This window comes from Cyrtonyx montezumae, unplaced genomic scaffold (genome assembly GCF_038088225.1).
Source record: "Cyrtonyx montezumae isolate F1298 unplaced genomic scaffold, pur_monq_1.0 scaffold_9, whole genome shotgun sequence".
Taxonomy (NCBI): domain Eukaryota; kingdom Metazoa; phylum Chordata; class Aves; order Galliformes; family Odontophoridae; genus Cyrtonyx; species Cyrtonyx montezumae.
The window spans coordinates 10171526-10184161 of record NW_027072100.1 but is presented as its reverse complement, the minus strand read 5'-3'; the positions used below and the strand labels follow the sequence as shown (position 1 = coordinate 10184161).

At 51.6% G+C, this 12636-nt stretch overlaps 1 protein-coding gene across 1 annotated transcript; it reads right to left on the bottom strand.

Moving 5' to 3' along the window:
* Window positions 1–6683: 6683 nt before the first annotated feature.
* Window positions 6684–12428, bottom strand: NSFL1C (NSFL1 cofactor). Its single transcript, XM_065754364.1, has 9 exons — window positions 12319–12428; window positions 11737–11834; window positions 10767–10841; window positions 10269–10434; window positions 9820–9912; window positions 9290–9399; window positions 8701–8838; window positions 8061–8225; window positions 6684–7069 (listed from the first exon to the last, which is right to left on the bottom strand). Exons 1-9 carry the CDS (start codon window positions 12418–12420, stop codon window positions 6907–6909), a joined length of 1110 nt encoding a protein of 369 aa, XP_065610436.1. The 5' UTR covers window positions 12421–12428; the 3' UTR covers window positions 6684–6906.
* Window positions 12429–12636: the final 208 nt, after the last annotated feature.

The window sequence follows — 12636 nt, the reverse complement described above, 5'->3', positions numbered from 1 at the left end:
TGCACAGCAGAAGGAAGCATGGCTCCTTTGCTCAGAGCTATCGAGACCTGCAGGAAGGCAGCAGTGCAGCACACAGCTCCCAGCACGGTGTCAGGGCCAGGGACAGCGGGGTCAGGATGCAACGGGGACTTTGGGAATGTGGAAACAGAAAACAACAGGAAACAACAGCTTTCCCTGACACTAGCATGTCCTGACAGCTCAGCAAATCCACGTCCGTCCTGTGGAACCCACCTGCTTCAGCCCCAGAGCTGTTCTGGGCACACACTGCTGGCTCACAGCCACCCCCTGGCCACCAGGACACGTGGGTCCTTCTCCACAGAGCTCCTTTCCAGCAGCTCAGCTCCCAGCCTGTACTGATGCGTGTGATTGTTCCTCCCCAAGCTGCAGACCCTGCACTTGCTCTTGTTGAACCTCGTCAGGCTCCTCTCTGCCCAGCTCTCAGCCTGCCCAGCTCTTGCTGAATGGCAGCACGGCTGAGTCAAACATTCTTCCCAGCTTTGCATCATCATTCAAGCCCCACTCTAGTGGTTCACATTCTTCAGTTTAAAATTGACAAGCTGCACCAGGTCTCAGGTAGCTGTGACAGAGGCCACCCAAGCGGAGAGACACTGCGATAGCCAGCATCCAGAGCATCCCAATGGACCAGCAGGGAAAGCACAAGGAACATTTCAGCGCACAGCAAAAGGACCGATGGCAAAACCTCTATTTTACTTGGCCGTGGTTGGCTTTAGCAAACACTGTACCAAGCCTCAAGCATTTGGCAAGCACCCAGCAACGACCTCCAGGCAGGGGCCAGCTCCTTCCTGCACACACAGGGAGCAGTGCCCCGCTCACAGCCCTGTGTGCAGCCCGCAGCCACAGCCAGGTCCCTGCACCGCAGAGCTGTGTCCCCGTCCTGCAGCATTAGCCTTGCAGCACTGCTGTGGAGCACTTTGAAGTATTGTTGCACAGCAAGTTCTGTTCCTACATTTACAAAAGCATTTCACTCGGTTTGCTGGCAGCTTTTGTCCCTCGGTGCTCGCAGCAGGCAGAGCAGCACATTGCTGCCCGGTGCACTGGCAAGTCGGCGGCAGCAGCACAAGGCAGAGCTGTGACAGTGTGTTCTGAGCCTGAGTCACACACTGCACACCCCCACAGTCCTGCTGAGCACTGTGTGGGTGCAGGGCTGAGTGTGCACGTGGAGAATGTGTTCCCGTGGGGATGCAGCACCCCGGGGTGCTGACCCTGTCCTGCTGCCTGTGCAGCACTGCTGCGTCCTATGTGGTTCAGCACCTTTTGCACCCAACTGGAAGTGTGGCAGCATCCTTTGGTGGCACACAGGGGCTTCCTCACCCCAAGCACTGATCAGAGCTGGATGGGGCTTGATGAGGAAAGGTGCCATGGGGTGGGGAGCCAGTGTGTGCATGGTGCTGCAGGATAGCAGCTCGTGGGCTTTTTGCAGCCACATGGAGAAATGCAGTGCTCTGCAAACTTCAGGACCAGGTCCAGCGCTTCATCTCTGACCCAGTGCTGCTGTCGCATTGTGATCTTCAGGGTATCGAGGAGGAGGTATTTGCCCAAGCTCCAAACCACCCCACCATGGCATGCAGAGCCAAATGTGGGCATGGAGGGCAGCTGAAGCCAGCAAGGAGCAGGACTGAGGGGCGGGGAGGGGTTCTGCTGTGTTTTGCTGCCCCTCATCCCCAGGGGGTGCAGGAAGAACAGGAGCCCTGCTCTGGTTTCTTACCCAGGACTGTGGGACTGCTGTTCCTGGCTTTGCCCTCTCCTTAATGGGTGCAAGGCATTGGTGCTGCCCACACCCAGGACACTGTCACAGAGCAGGAGGTGTGGGATGCATTTTCCTTTTCCTATTAAGCAAGATCTGTAATTATAAGCCTCTCTGTATTTGTGAGATCTCCCATGGCAATGCAGACCCCACGCAGTGTGTTCTGACCCACTCACAAGTAACTCGCCATTCTGAGCCCCCTTCCCCAGCCCACGGAGCTCGGCAGTCTCCATGACACAGCCACAAATTGCTCCTCCATTAGGAGCAGTGGGAGCGCGGCCGCTGCGTGGGAGCAGTTCCCAAGGCAGCAATGCTCCCACCACTCAGCTCCCGGCAAGCAGCTGGAGGAGGCAGGCAGCAATGGGCTGCCACACAGGGGGCACACGTGGTCTCATTGCTCATCTCCATCATAAAGGGCCCTTAGGTCGGTCCCCCATCACTGAATGTCAGAGCGGTGCACCCTCCTGGGGTACCAAGCTCACCGGGAGCGTTCAACCTGCGCTGCCCCACACCCACACCTGCAAGCCGCATCCCCGTGCCGTTCAAAGCACGTCAGCTCCAGCTCAGCCTCCCCTCGGCCGGTGGGGGTTAACCAAGCAATCCCGAATTTCGCAGGCTGAGTCAGAGCGCGGTCCATAAGCCGCAGCACGACTGAGTCAGCAGCATCTCTTCCCGCTGTGATTTTACCCACATCTCCGATAACAAATATCACTGACGCTGGACCACGGCCAGCACAGTGGGAGCCACATCCCCGTCTCTCACCGGCGTATCTAAGCAAAATAAAAAAGCAAACTGCATCTCTCTGCACTCAAGAGGAAAGGGGAAACTCAGAAGAAGAAACATAAAACCTTGAGTTTTCATTATTTCTTTTCTGGGCCGTTTTGTACCCACTGAGCACGCAATGCTGCATCAGGGCAGACGTGGGGCACCTTTTGAAGCTGCACTCAGCACTCGGTCCTCCAGCTTCATCTTCTGTGTGCACTACAGAGCCAACAGACAACCAGAAGCGGCTGTGTCTATTGCTCCGTGGCTGTGTCAGAGCGGGGAAAGCTTTATTTGTGCTCTGCTTGCCTCCTCCTTGAGCCCCTTTTTTTGTTGTCATTGTTATTTTTGCATTGCTCAGTGCCCTGTGCAAGCCAGCGTTCCCCGTGAGGTCTAGACAGGATGTCCCCATGGCTGCTGCAGCACAGGGAGCGTGCATCCTGCTCCGTGTGAGCTCAGCCTGGTGCCAGGGGACGGCTTTCAGCCAACAGCACAGAGCTCCCTGGCTGCTAAGCAGGATGGCAATGAGCTTTCTAAGAACACTGCACAAGATCCAACCAAAGCAGTGCATCAAGGAGCAAGGGGATGATGCCTCTTCCACCTCTGTGCTGAGCTTTTGCTTACAGTTGCTTAGAAATAAGTAGGGAGAGAATGCAGCAGCTCTGTATCTATCCCCATTATTCTGTTTCGTGAAAGCTATTCACAAAAGACTCAGAGAAACCAACACTGTGCAGCTTAAGAAACATCCTCACGTTGGAAATTGACACAAAGGAAAGTTCCTGTATTGGGACCCCCATTTCCCACTGCAGAAACACGAGATCCTATCTCCAAAGGCAGCCCAAGGCCCAGGAATGCAAGCTCCAGTGCAAGCCATCAGCTTCCTGCAGGGCACTATGACCTGCAGGGGAAGGCAGCTTCACTGACAAAAAATCCAAAGCCTGCAGACGGGAATTTGTTGGCAGAGAAGCTGATGGCAGCAGTTGGATGTGCTCCACCAGCAAGTGCTCTGCAGGCCCCCCCTCCTCAGCTGCTCTCACCCCCAGCACAGCTGCTCCTCTGGAGGGTACAGGGCTGCAGCAGCCATTGCCATGTGCACGGGAAGGGCTGCTGCCTCTGTACAGCAGCCAGAAGTTAATGTCATGAACAATAACAGAGCATACCTGAATAAATAAGAACAGAGGAACCTATCTGGGAACTCCCTGCATCGAGGCAGACAGCTCAGCGCAGGCAAAACAGGATGAGAGTTTTGTGAATGTCATAATGAAGTCAGAAAAATGCTGAATTGGTAAACGGAGGTACTTGTCACAGGGTATCACAGCCTCCCCCGGGGTGGTGGGCTTTGAAGAAAGCCCTGCACATCTGGCTTCACGTGACTGCAGCACCAATCCCCAAAGCCAGTTTTCCACGGTAGCTACACTCAAGAAGCATCAGCTCAAGGTTCTTGTTCTTGGTAACAAAGGGTGGAAAGCAGCGCTGCTTTCAAAGGAAAACACTCCCAAACAAACATCCGAAATCACCCCAACTGCACCTGACCTCCTTTTAAGCACCACTCCAAAGGAACACAGCGGGGATCTGCAGGCCCACCCCACCGTGTCACTGCACGAAGGCTGCTTCCTGCTTGGGGAAGGATTGATTGGCATCCAGCATTACAGAGACACGATTAAACAATTGATTAGGAACAAAGGCAACAAGATATATATATATATACTTATATATACACATACAGACACCCTTTTCTAGCTGTGGGTGTGCCCACTGGGACTTCTTGCTCCTATCTCTTGTCACTGCTTCCATTTCCCATAGCAGCTGAGCTGCCTGTGCTCACACAAGGCAGCCAAGCAGCAGTCTGAGCTGTGAAAGGTGCACCCAAACGAGCAGCTGGAGGCACAGCAGGGCATGGAAACTGCAGTATTACCTCTGGAAATGTGCCTATGCCTGGCTGTAGGTGTACTTACACCGAGAGGTGAGCGTGCCTACACCGGGGCACTGAAACTCCCTGAGCAGAGGAGCAGAAGCTCCGGGTTTGGCAGGCATCATGCAGCAGGAGCAAACAGCGTTACGGGGAGCAGGCAGAGCTGCAGACACGCGGGAAGAGGAGGAAACAACCAACTACGGCCGGTGGGGAAGGACAGACCAGGAGGAAGTCTGACAAACACCAGTGTGAGGAAAGGAAAGCTGCCGGAACACAGCGTTCTGTGAGAAACGCAGTTCCAGCGAAAGACGTCGGGGCACGGTCCTAAAGCTGAGCTGCACCTCCCACGGGAACTGAAGAGAAGCAGTATTTCACGTGAAACACGCAGCTCCGCCTCAACGTCGGGGCGTGGAAGTCCGCCGAGACGCAGGAAGAAGTCACGGGGGGGGGGGGAGGAAAGAGCAAAAAGATCCCGAAGCGAAACAGTCCTTGGAGCAACGGAGAGCTCCGGGGAGAGCTGAATGCAGCTCCCGCTGCGGCCTCGGCAGCACTGCCATCCTCCGGCCCCGGGGAGGAAGGCTCCACGGCGCCGGGAGCCCTCTGCGGAGCTGCGCGGTGGATATTAGGGACGGTCCCTTCTCCCTTCTCCCCGTACCGGGACGTGCTGCCCGGGGAGGCGGTGGAGACGCCCCGTCCCGGTTCCCATGCACTGACCCAGCGGTCACGATGGAGCACTACTGCAGGTTGGGAAAGCCCACGTTCACCTGCCAGAAAACGGCTCACAGAACAACGCCAAGGCTTTAATCTCATTTAGCTGATGGCATCTCCCGTGCTGGGAAGCCTGCTAGCTGGGGAACCCGAAGCAGTAAGAGTAGATGGCAGCAAATGCATCATTCAAAACAAGAACAGATGGTAGCCACCATTAGAAAGGGTCAAATGCTGTTTTCCTGTTTTCCAGGCCTTTAATGGTTGTTTTCACAATAATTTACAAATACGCACGCTGTATGTCCACTTAGGAATGAAAAATCTAAGTTAATCCAACTTGCCCTAGGGAAGCCCTCGCTGAGCTCTGCTGCCTGCAGTTCTGCATTAGTACATCCAGCCGAGCGTGCTCAACCTGCCCAACCTGCCCGCCCTCCCCAGCTTGCTCTGCTCACAGCAAGGCATGAGATGCCCTTCCAGCACAGCCACCACGCTGCTCCCAGCTGACAGAGGCAGGGACACACAGGACAGCAGCACAGCTGCAATGCAACCCTTTCCATAGGACACTGCAGAGGGCACTGCAGCCCCCAGCTAGCTGATACCTAAATGCCTCCATCCTCTAAAGCTCTGCTCCAAAGCACAGGGCTGGGACTGAAAGCGTGTTGCAGATCAGCGAGAAGTGCCGTGGCACAACACTAGATGGCAACTTGCACACACAGTACCTTACAGCACTACCAGCCCCTGGTTTAAGAGCAGCGAATTCACCCACAACATGCTGTCCAGAGGAAACAAGTGGAGACCTGAGTCCAAAACACAGAGGACAGACCAAAGCTGGAGCATTCCCAGTGTTCAGCTACGTGGTCTTCAGCAAAGGAAATCAATCAAAGGGTACTACAGCCTCGAGTTTCTCATCTGAACTGTTTCCAACACTCAGTAATTCATCTTAAAAGTTTGCTTTCCAGTTGAGACAGTTTGCCTTGTACTTTCAGTCATTTCAAGCTGATTCAGCTTTGTGCCTTCCTTAGAAAGAAAAAAATCAGCAGGAAGTTGGGTTTCTCAAAGAAATGCAATACAGCAAATTAAAGCAGCAGTCAGTCAGTCTGAACTGCAGGAGAAAGTGCTGGCAGAGCAGGGCACTGTAATGAACACTGCGAGTGTTCTGCTCAAGGAAGGAACGTCAGGACTTTCCCTCCAGAAAAGCCCAGTACTGCTAACCTCTGCACCTGCACACACACATCGATTTTCCCCACACTGAGCAACAACTGTTTCACAAAGATCTCCCCCACAGCACTTCTACAGTAGCATAACCTGACAGCAACATCACCCATTCTTGTACATTTAACGTGCAAAAAACAGTTGCAGCAATCCCTGGAGAGGAAAGAGTAACAGACTGCAGTGAGCACCTGACTGGCACAGAGGGAAACTGCTCCCTGGGAACTCCCTTCCCCCCTTAGCTTCTTCTGGTCTAAAAGAGCACAGTAACACATTCCACAAAGGTAACTGGACTCTCCTGGGAGAATCTGTGGCTCAATAGGCTGCATGTCCTTTGAAAACAGGTTCGTTTCCTTTATTTATTTTAAAGTCCACTGATCATCACAAAAAGAAAAAAAAAACCCATAGGAAATGCAACTAAAGAGTCCAACCAAGACCTAAGAACCCAGAGCTACAAGGAGATGTGAGCCTGTGTTTGCACAATGCAGGTGCACGCATGGATGAGACGATGCATGCGCACTGCGAGCAGGCGTGTAGCACGACACGGGTTCCCTTATGTTAACCTCTGAACAATGACAGCATTGAGCAGGTTGGCTTCCTTCAGGGTCTGGTTCTCATCAGTCAGCTCTTTATTTGGGAAGGTGGTCATGAGGACAAAACTGGTTGCTGCCATCGCTGGTCGGGCATCTACAATGAAGAGCCGGATGTCACGGATCCTGTCCAAGGGGATTGAACACACAAAGGTTATTCTGTTATTACTGAACAACTTGTAGAAGCGAACAACAAAAGCCTAAATTCACCCTTTCCAACCCTGCACTCACTGCACTTGTTTTCCAGGTAACAATACTGGCTGCAGCCAGACAATCCTATGACTTAAGATACTTTCCCATAAGCTCCTGTTTAGTTTAGCTGCTTTCTAGGTTAAAGAACTGCACCTAAACGTCCTTTTACATTGCTCAACTTCCGTGGTCGAAGCAACTGCTTGAACCCGAAGGGTTCTGAAACCTTTGAGATGAACAGATTAATAAACTGCTCAACACCAACTGCTACAAGCAACTGTGCTCACTGCACACCACTTAACCATACCATCTCAGCTCCCAAGAGCACACAGTGACAATGGACCCATCTCCTGCACCTGATCCCAAAGGACCGTTTTAGTAACTTTTTGAAACATGCTTGATTCTGGAGGAATGTGGATGGACAAACAGACACTGTCTCCAAGAGCAGGGAAGCGAGAAGAGCAGAACTCTAAGGAAGCAGCAGGGTGTGTGTAGGCCAGCTTTGTTCATCCGTGGGAACTGAACTGTTTAAGAGCACCACTCAGTGGTGCATTCAGTACACAGGGAATAGCCCAGCTGAGAAGTCTGAACTGAGAGAATAACTGCACCAGCTCCTAAATACCTGAAAGTTTCAAAAGGTTTTTTTTCCAATAGATGTTAAAGAAAGTTCTGCTGATGATACTGAAGCTCCACGGTGCAGTATCACTGGCTACTGTCCATCACTATTTGAACAGAAACCTATCCTTACAACAGGAAACATCAGCCTTAAAACCCCGCAGTTTTAATGCTATTCATCTACACAGAAGGATCCCCAGGGCTTCCTTTAGCAGGCTAGCCAAGATTTCATCATCTGCTCTATCTGAGCGCAATTTGCAGTGTCATTCAGGCCTTCGCAGTTAGTAACCCACGTTTCCTGTTGCCCTTGTACCTGTGATTGTGATTAAATTTCTGGACCAGTCGCCCACCATCAGCAAGGCGAATCTGGATGTTGGTGACGGGCTCCGACTCATCAATAGCAATAGCAGAACTGGCTTTGGCTTCATTCTCTGCCTGCTGGGCTGGGGAGCTGGTGCTCAACACCTGAGGGGCGGTGCTGAGAAGACACAAAAAGTTGCTTAAAACCAAACTACTCACCTGCCAGCAGTGTGCCAGGAGTCAGACTGCTTATCACCAGCTAAAGAGGTTCCAAATCAAGAGATACTGATGCAAGTTGGAAATGAGAATTTAGGAGTCAGCCAGCAAGGCAGCTGGCACTCATCTGTAACTTCACCTATGCCATCACCTCTTGGTTCTTCATACCCCCACAGCAACAGCAGAAACATAATCAGGAGACACTGCTCCTATGTGACACGTTACAGTGGTTCCAAACTGGAGATTTGCCTCTTGCCACTAAGAGAATGAGCCCACAGTACACATCACTGAGCCTCATCTCCTCTCCTACAGCCAGCACCTCACACATCACAGGCACTGAGTACCCTCTCTTCAGAAAGATGAATCCACAAGCTCATCCCTCAGAACCTCTTAACTGACTCTCAGTCACACACACACAGCAAAGCAGTGCTTCTCACCTGCCCAGCTTCTGTCCTTCTCCAGTAAAAGCTTTGAAGACGCTTTTAGGTTTTACATACTCTTCATCACGGTGATCCTCCATATCCAGGTTCACTTGCCCACCTCGTGCTAACCTGCGCAGCTCTGCTGGGACTTCCCTGCAAAGAGAGTGTCTGAAGGACTCTGCCTGAAGAAGCAAGCAAGAAGAGTGCAGAGGAAGTGGCACGGGATCTGGTGCAGCAAAATCCTTTGGAACATCACGCACTCTCATTTAACTAACAAGGCAAGTGTGCACCTCCCACTGACAGGCACAAGCTCAAGGCTTCTTCTCCCTGGCCCTCTCCTGGAATGACAGGATGCATTGGAAATGCTCAGCCCAAATACAAAAGTCTGTCTGTTCACTCCGAAACATCAAAACCCCACAGAAACCAAGGCAACTGCCCATTCGTCTACAGTAAATCTTCAAGTCTGCCTTCCCAAAGTTTTCATATTAAGAATTCAGCCTTTAGAAGAAAGCTCAGGTAAAATGTGACATAGATCACAATCCTGGACAACAAACAACTGTGTTTCAGAATACAGTTTTTCTTTTACTCCCCTCCTGCTACATACCCTCGGCGGATATCATCAAGAAACTGGGCATTGGATGGATCCTGGTAGCTTCTCAGTTCTCCACTGTCCAGACTGAATCCACTCTTCCAGAGCTTCAGTACAACATGCACCTGCAGCAGTCCCCAGACAACAATTAGTCTGGCTGAAACTTCTCAGTAAGAGCAACTGGATGCAAAATGAAAAGTTGCTGACTGGCAGAGGAGTTTCCAGCAGCAGAAAACATCCCAGCAACATTTCACTGTGTTGATATAGACAGTGGTGAGGAAAGAAAAAGCACTGGCTATGTAACAATCACATTCATCAGTTCCTAGATGATGACAACACAGAACCCTTTCTGATAAATACGGCTGAAAAGTCAAATGTTAGACAAGGAGCCCAACCAAGCTCCCACCAAAGCCTACATGGGTATTTGCTCACAAAGCAGAAGGGGTTCTTGCATATTCCCATCCTCCTGAATTTCTATCAAGATCTGTAGTTATAGCAGAGAAATCCCCCAGGTGACCACTACAAAACAACAGAAAGATACTCACATCCTGAACAGAGTTCTGCCTCCTCTCTCCTGCCACATAGGCAGACTCTTCCTCTGGAGTAGCTCCAAGGCGATATCCTCCCCCTGCAAAAGGCTGCAGAAGAGGCAGGCAAAGAGGTTACAGGATGACACATACCCAGGACAGATTGCTTCCCTTTCCCCAGCATTGTTCTGAGGGAAAGCAGAGGGCTTCAGAGTATCAGCAACATTTGCTATTCCCTCAGATTCAGCGACCAGCTTGGACTAGTTAATAAATATGGCACAAAGCAGCCTTTCTTATCACTGTGACATGTAAACTAGAGCTGCCCTAACACAGGAGTCTATACTCAAATGTTCCTTTAAGATAGTTCTAGTACTCCACAGGAACAAACAGCTGTCACAGCGGGAGCCACACACAGATAACTCCAACAGAGAAAGAGGGAAAAGAAGGAAGAGCCAATCACTCCTCACTTTAGGCTTGCTGGTCTCGCCACTGCTTTTGGCCGTCCGATCAACTGCCACTGCACCGTGCTCCTTTGCTCCTTTGAACAGATCCTCCACGAGCTCATTGGGACTCTTTTTCCTTGGAGGACCAACGATCTGTTGTCCACTTCTCTCTGAGCCACCAGCATAAAACCTAGACAGAAAACACACCACCTCTGTGAAGGACAGGAGATGCACGTGACAGGATCCAGCATATTTATACCAGGATTTAGCAACAGGTTGTTGCTGACTGCAGAGGACCAGGTGGCCTACCTACAGCAAGCAACCTTAAGCTGCATCAGTTCCACTAAATTTACTTTGCCTGTAAACCTGAAGAGTATTTAGCTACTTCAGCTGACCTAAGATATTTTTCAGTACAGGAACTGTGTACTTAAATCTGCTTTAAAAAGAAATCTGCACACAAGCAGCAAACCATCACAAAACAGCAGGGATGAACACGGGTTTTAAGACTAACTGAAAACTCACCGCTGTCCCTCTTCTTCTTCATCATCATCCTCCTGTGCATGAACAAGGTCTCGAAACGACGTTACTCGATGGTCACTGCAAAAGTCCATCAGAGTACATCGGCCTCATGACACACTGCAACCTCACGAGCACAAGTTCCTGAGCACAGCGTGTTAGGTTGACTCTGTTCTACTTTTAGGGTCTGACTCATTACTCTACGAAATCACAGGTCAGCAGTGGTGTTACTGAGCAGTGAATAATGCTCTTGAACCTCTGTGCTGATCACATCAACACAAAACAACTGACTGCAGGCCCAGCAGAAGAGTTAACTCTTCAGTCATCTTCTGAATTGCATTGTCTCTTTCAAGGAGTAGCCATTCCCACATACTAGTTTCTCTTCCCGACCCCATTAAAGTCAAGCCTCCAAGAACACTCTTCAACCGTGATTCAAACTGAGATCCAATTCTTCACCAATATGAAATTTATGTCAAAGTCTGAAATAAGAGCACTCTGCCTTCACAGTACAGTCCTCTGTAAAACTGGACAGTGTTTCCACACTGCACAGGGACTTGGTAAGGCCCAATTAACTCCCGTTACAAAATGCTTATCAGACAAGGTGCAACGGAAAATGCTTTTCCTGTGGAGCTACATCCTGCCTAAATGAAAGCATCACCAACCACGTGACTGCCTTCTAACCTCAGAACACAAATCCAGTTTTTCCTGAGCAATGAAGCAAATCACTCAACTGATCTTTGGATCATTGTGCAACAAGGCCCATGCCTGTGATACGTAAGTGCTGTAGTTTTCACAACTTCTAGAGAGCCATAGGGGGTGAAGCAGCTCTAAAAGCATGGCTATTTATTCTGAAAGCTAGCAAACATCCATGCTTTAAGTATACGGTCTTGTGCTTTTTTTACTGTAATTTGTTTTCACAACGAGCCTTACAACTCCTTGCTAAACAAACCAGCCTGAGTGGAAGCTCTCTCCTCACCTGGCTGCAGTGCCTCTGGATACGGAGCTGGGTGCTGGCTGTGGGAGAGTCAGGATGTCCTCATCACCCCCGTCCTCATAGAAACTAGCAAGGGCAATCTGAAATGGAACAAGGCAGGAGTGTTTCAGGAGGAGAGCAAACATTCCAGAGCAATAGATCAAACACACACATACACTAACAACATAACTGAAAGTTGTCACGCTGGAATTCTTGAGACACACTGACTAAAGCTATTTTATGGGCTTTGGATGTCCTAGCAAAGCCAGGACGCTGCCAGCTGTGCTGTTTGGTTCTGCTACGTGATGACAGTGTCACTGTATGCATTCCCTTCCCGACCCGAGACCCTCCAGAACAGCCCCCAAAGCACAGGAGGTGCACTGTGAACCTCAACAAACCCCCGCTCTGCCTTAATAAATCGACTACGCTCGAGCTAACGACATAACCGGATCCGAATCGAGGCCTGAACCCGTGAAAACAGCACAACCCGGCCGCGGTGAGCCGCTGAGGGGCGGCGGGCCCGCAGGAGGCCGAGCTGAGCCCCGCACAGCCCGGCCCCGCACAGCCCGGCCGGAGCGGGGCTACCTGCAGGTCCCAACCGGCGGACTCGAGGAAGAACCGCGCCCGCTCCTCCTCGGCGCCCGTCACGGCCACGAACTCCCGCAGCGCCTCCTCCCGCTCCGCCATCTTGCCGCGGTGCAACGCGCAAACCGCTCCGTGTCCCGCGCCCCGCCCCGCCGCGGTGTGCGCCGGAAACCGCTCCGGGTGGGACACGCGGCCGCCCCGCCCCGTCCAACAGCGCCCCCCCGCGGCCCGGCGGAACGCGGCCCGGTGCTCGCCGTGCCCCGACGGCGCCGTGGGAAAGAACGGCGAGGATGAGTTCAGCGAAACGTTGTATTGAGA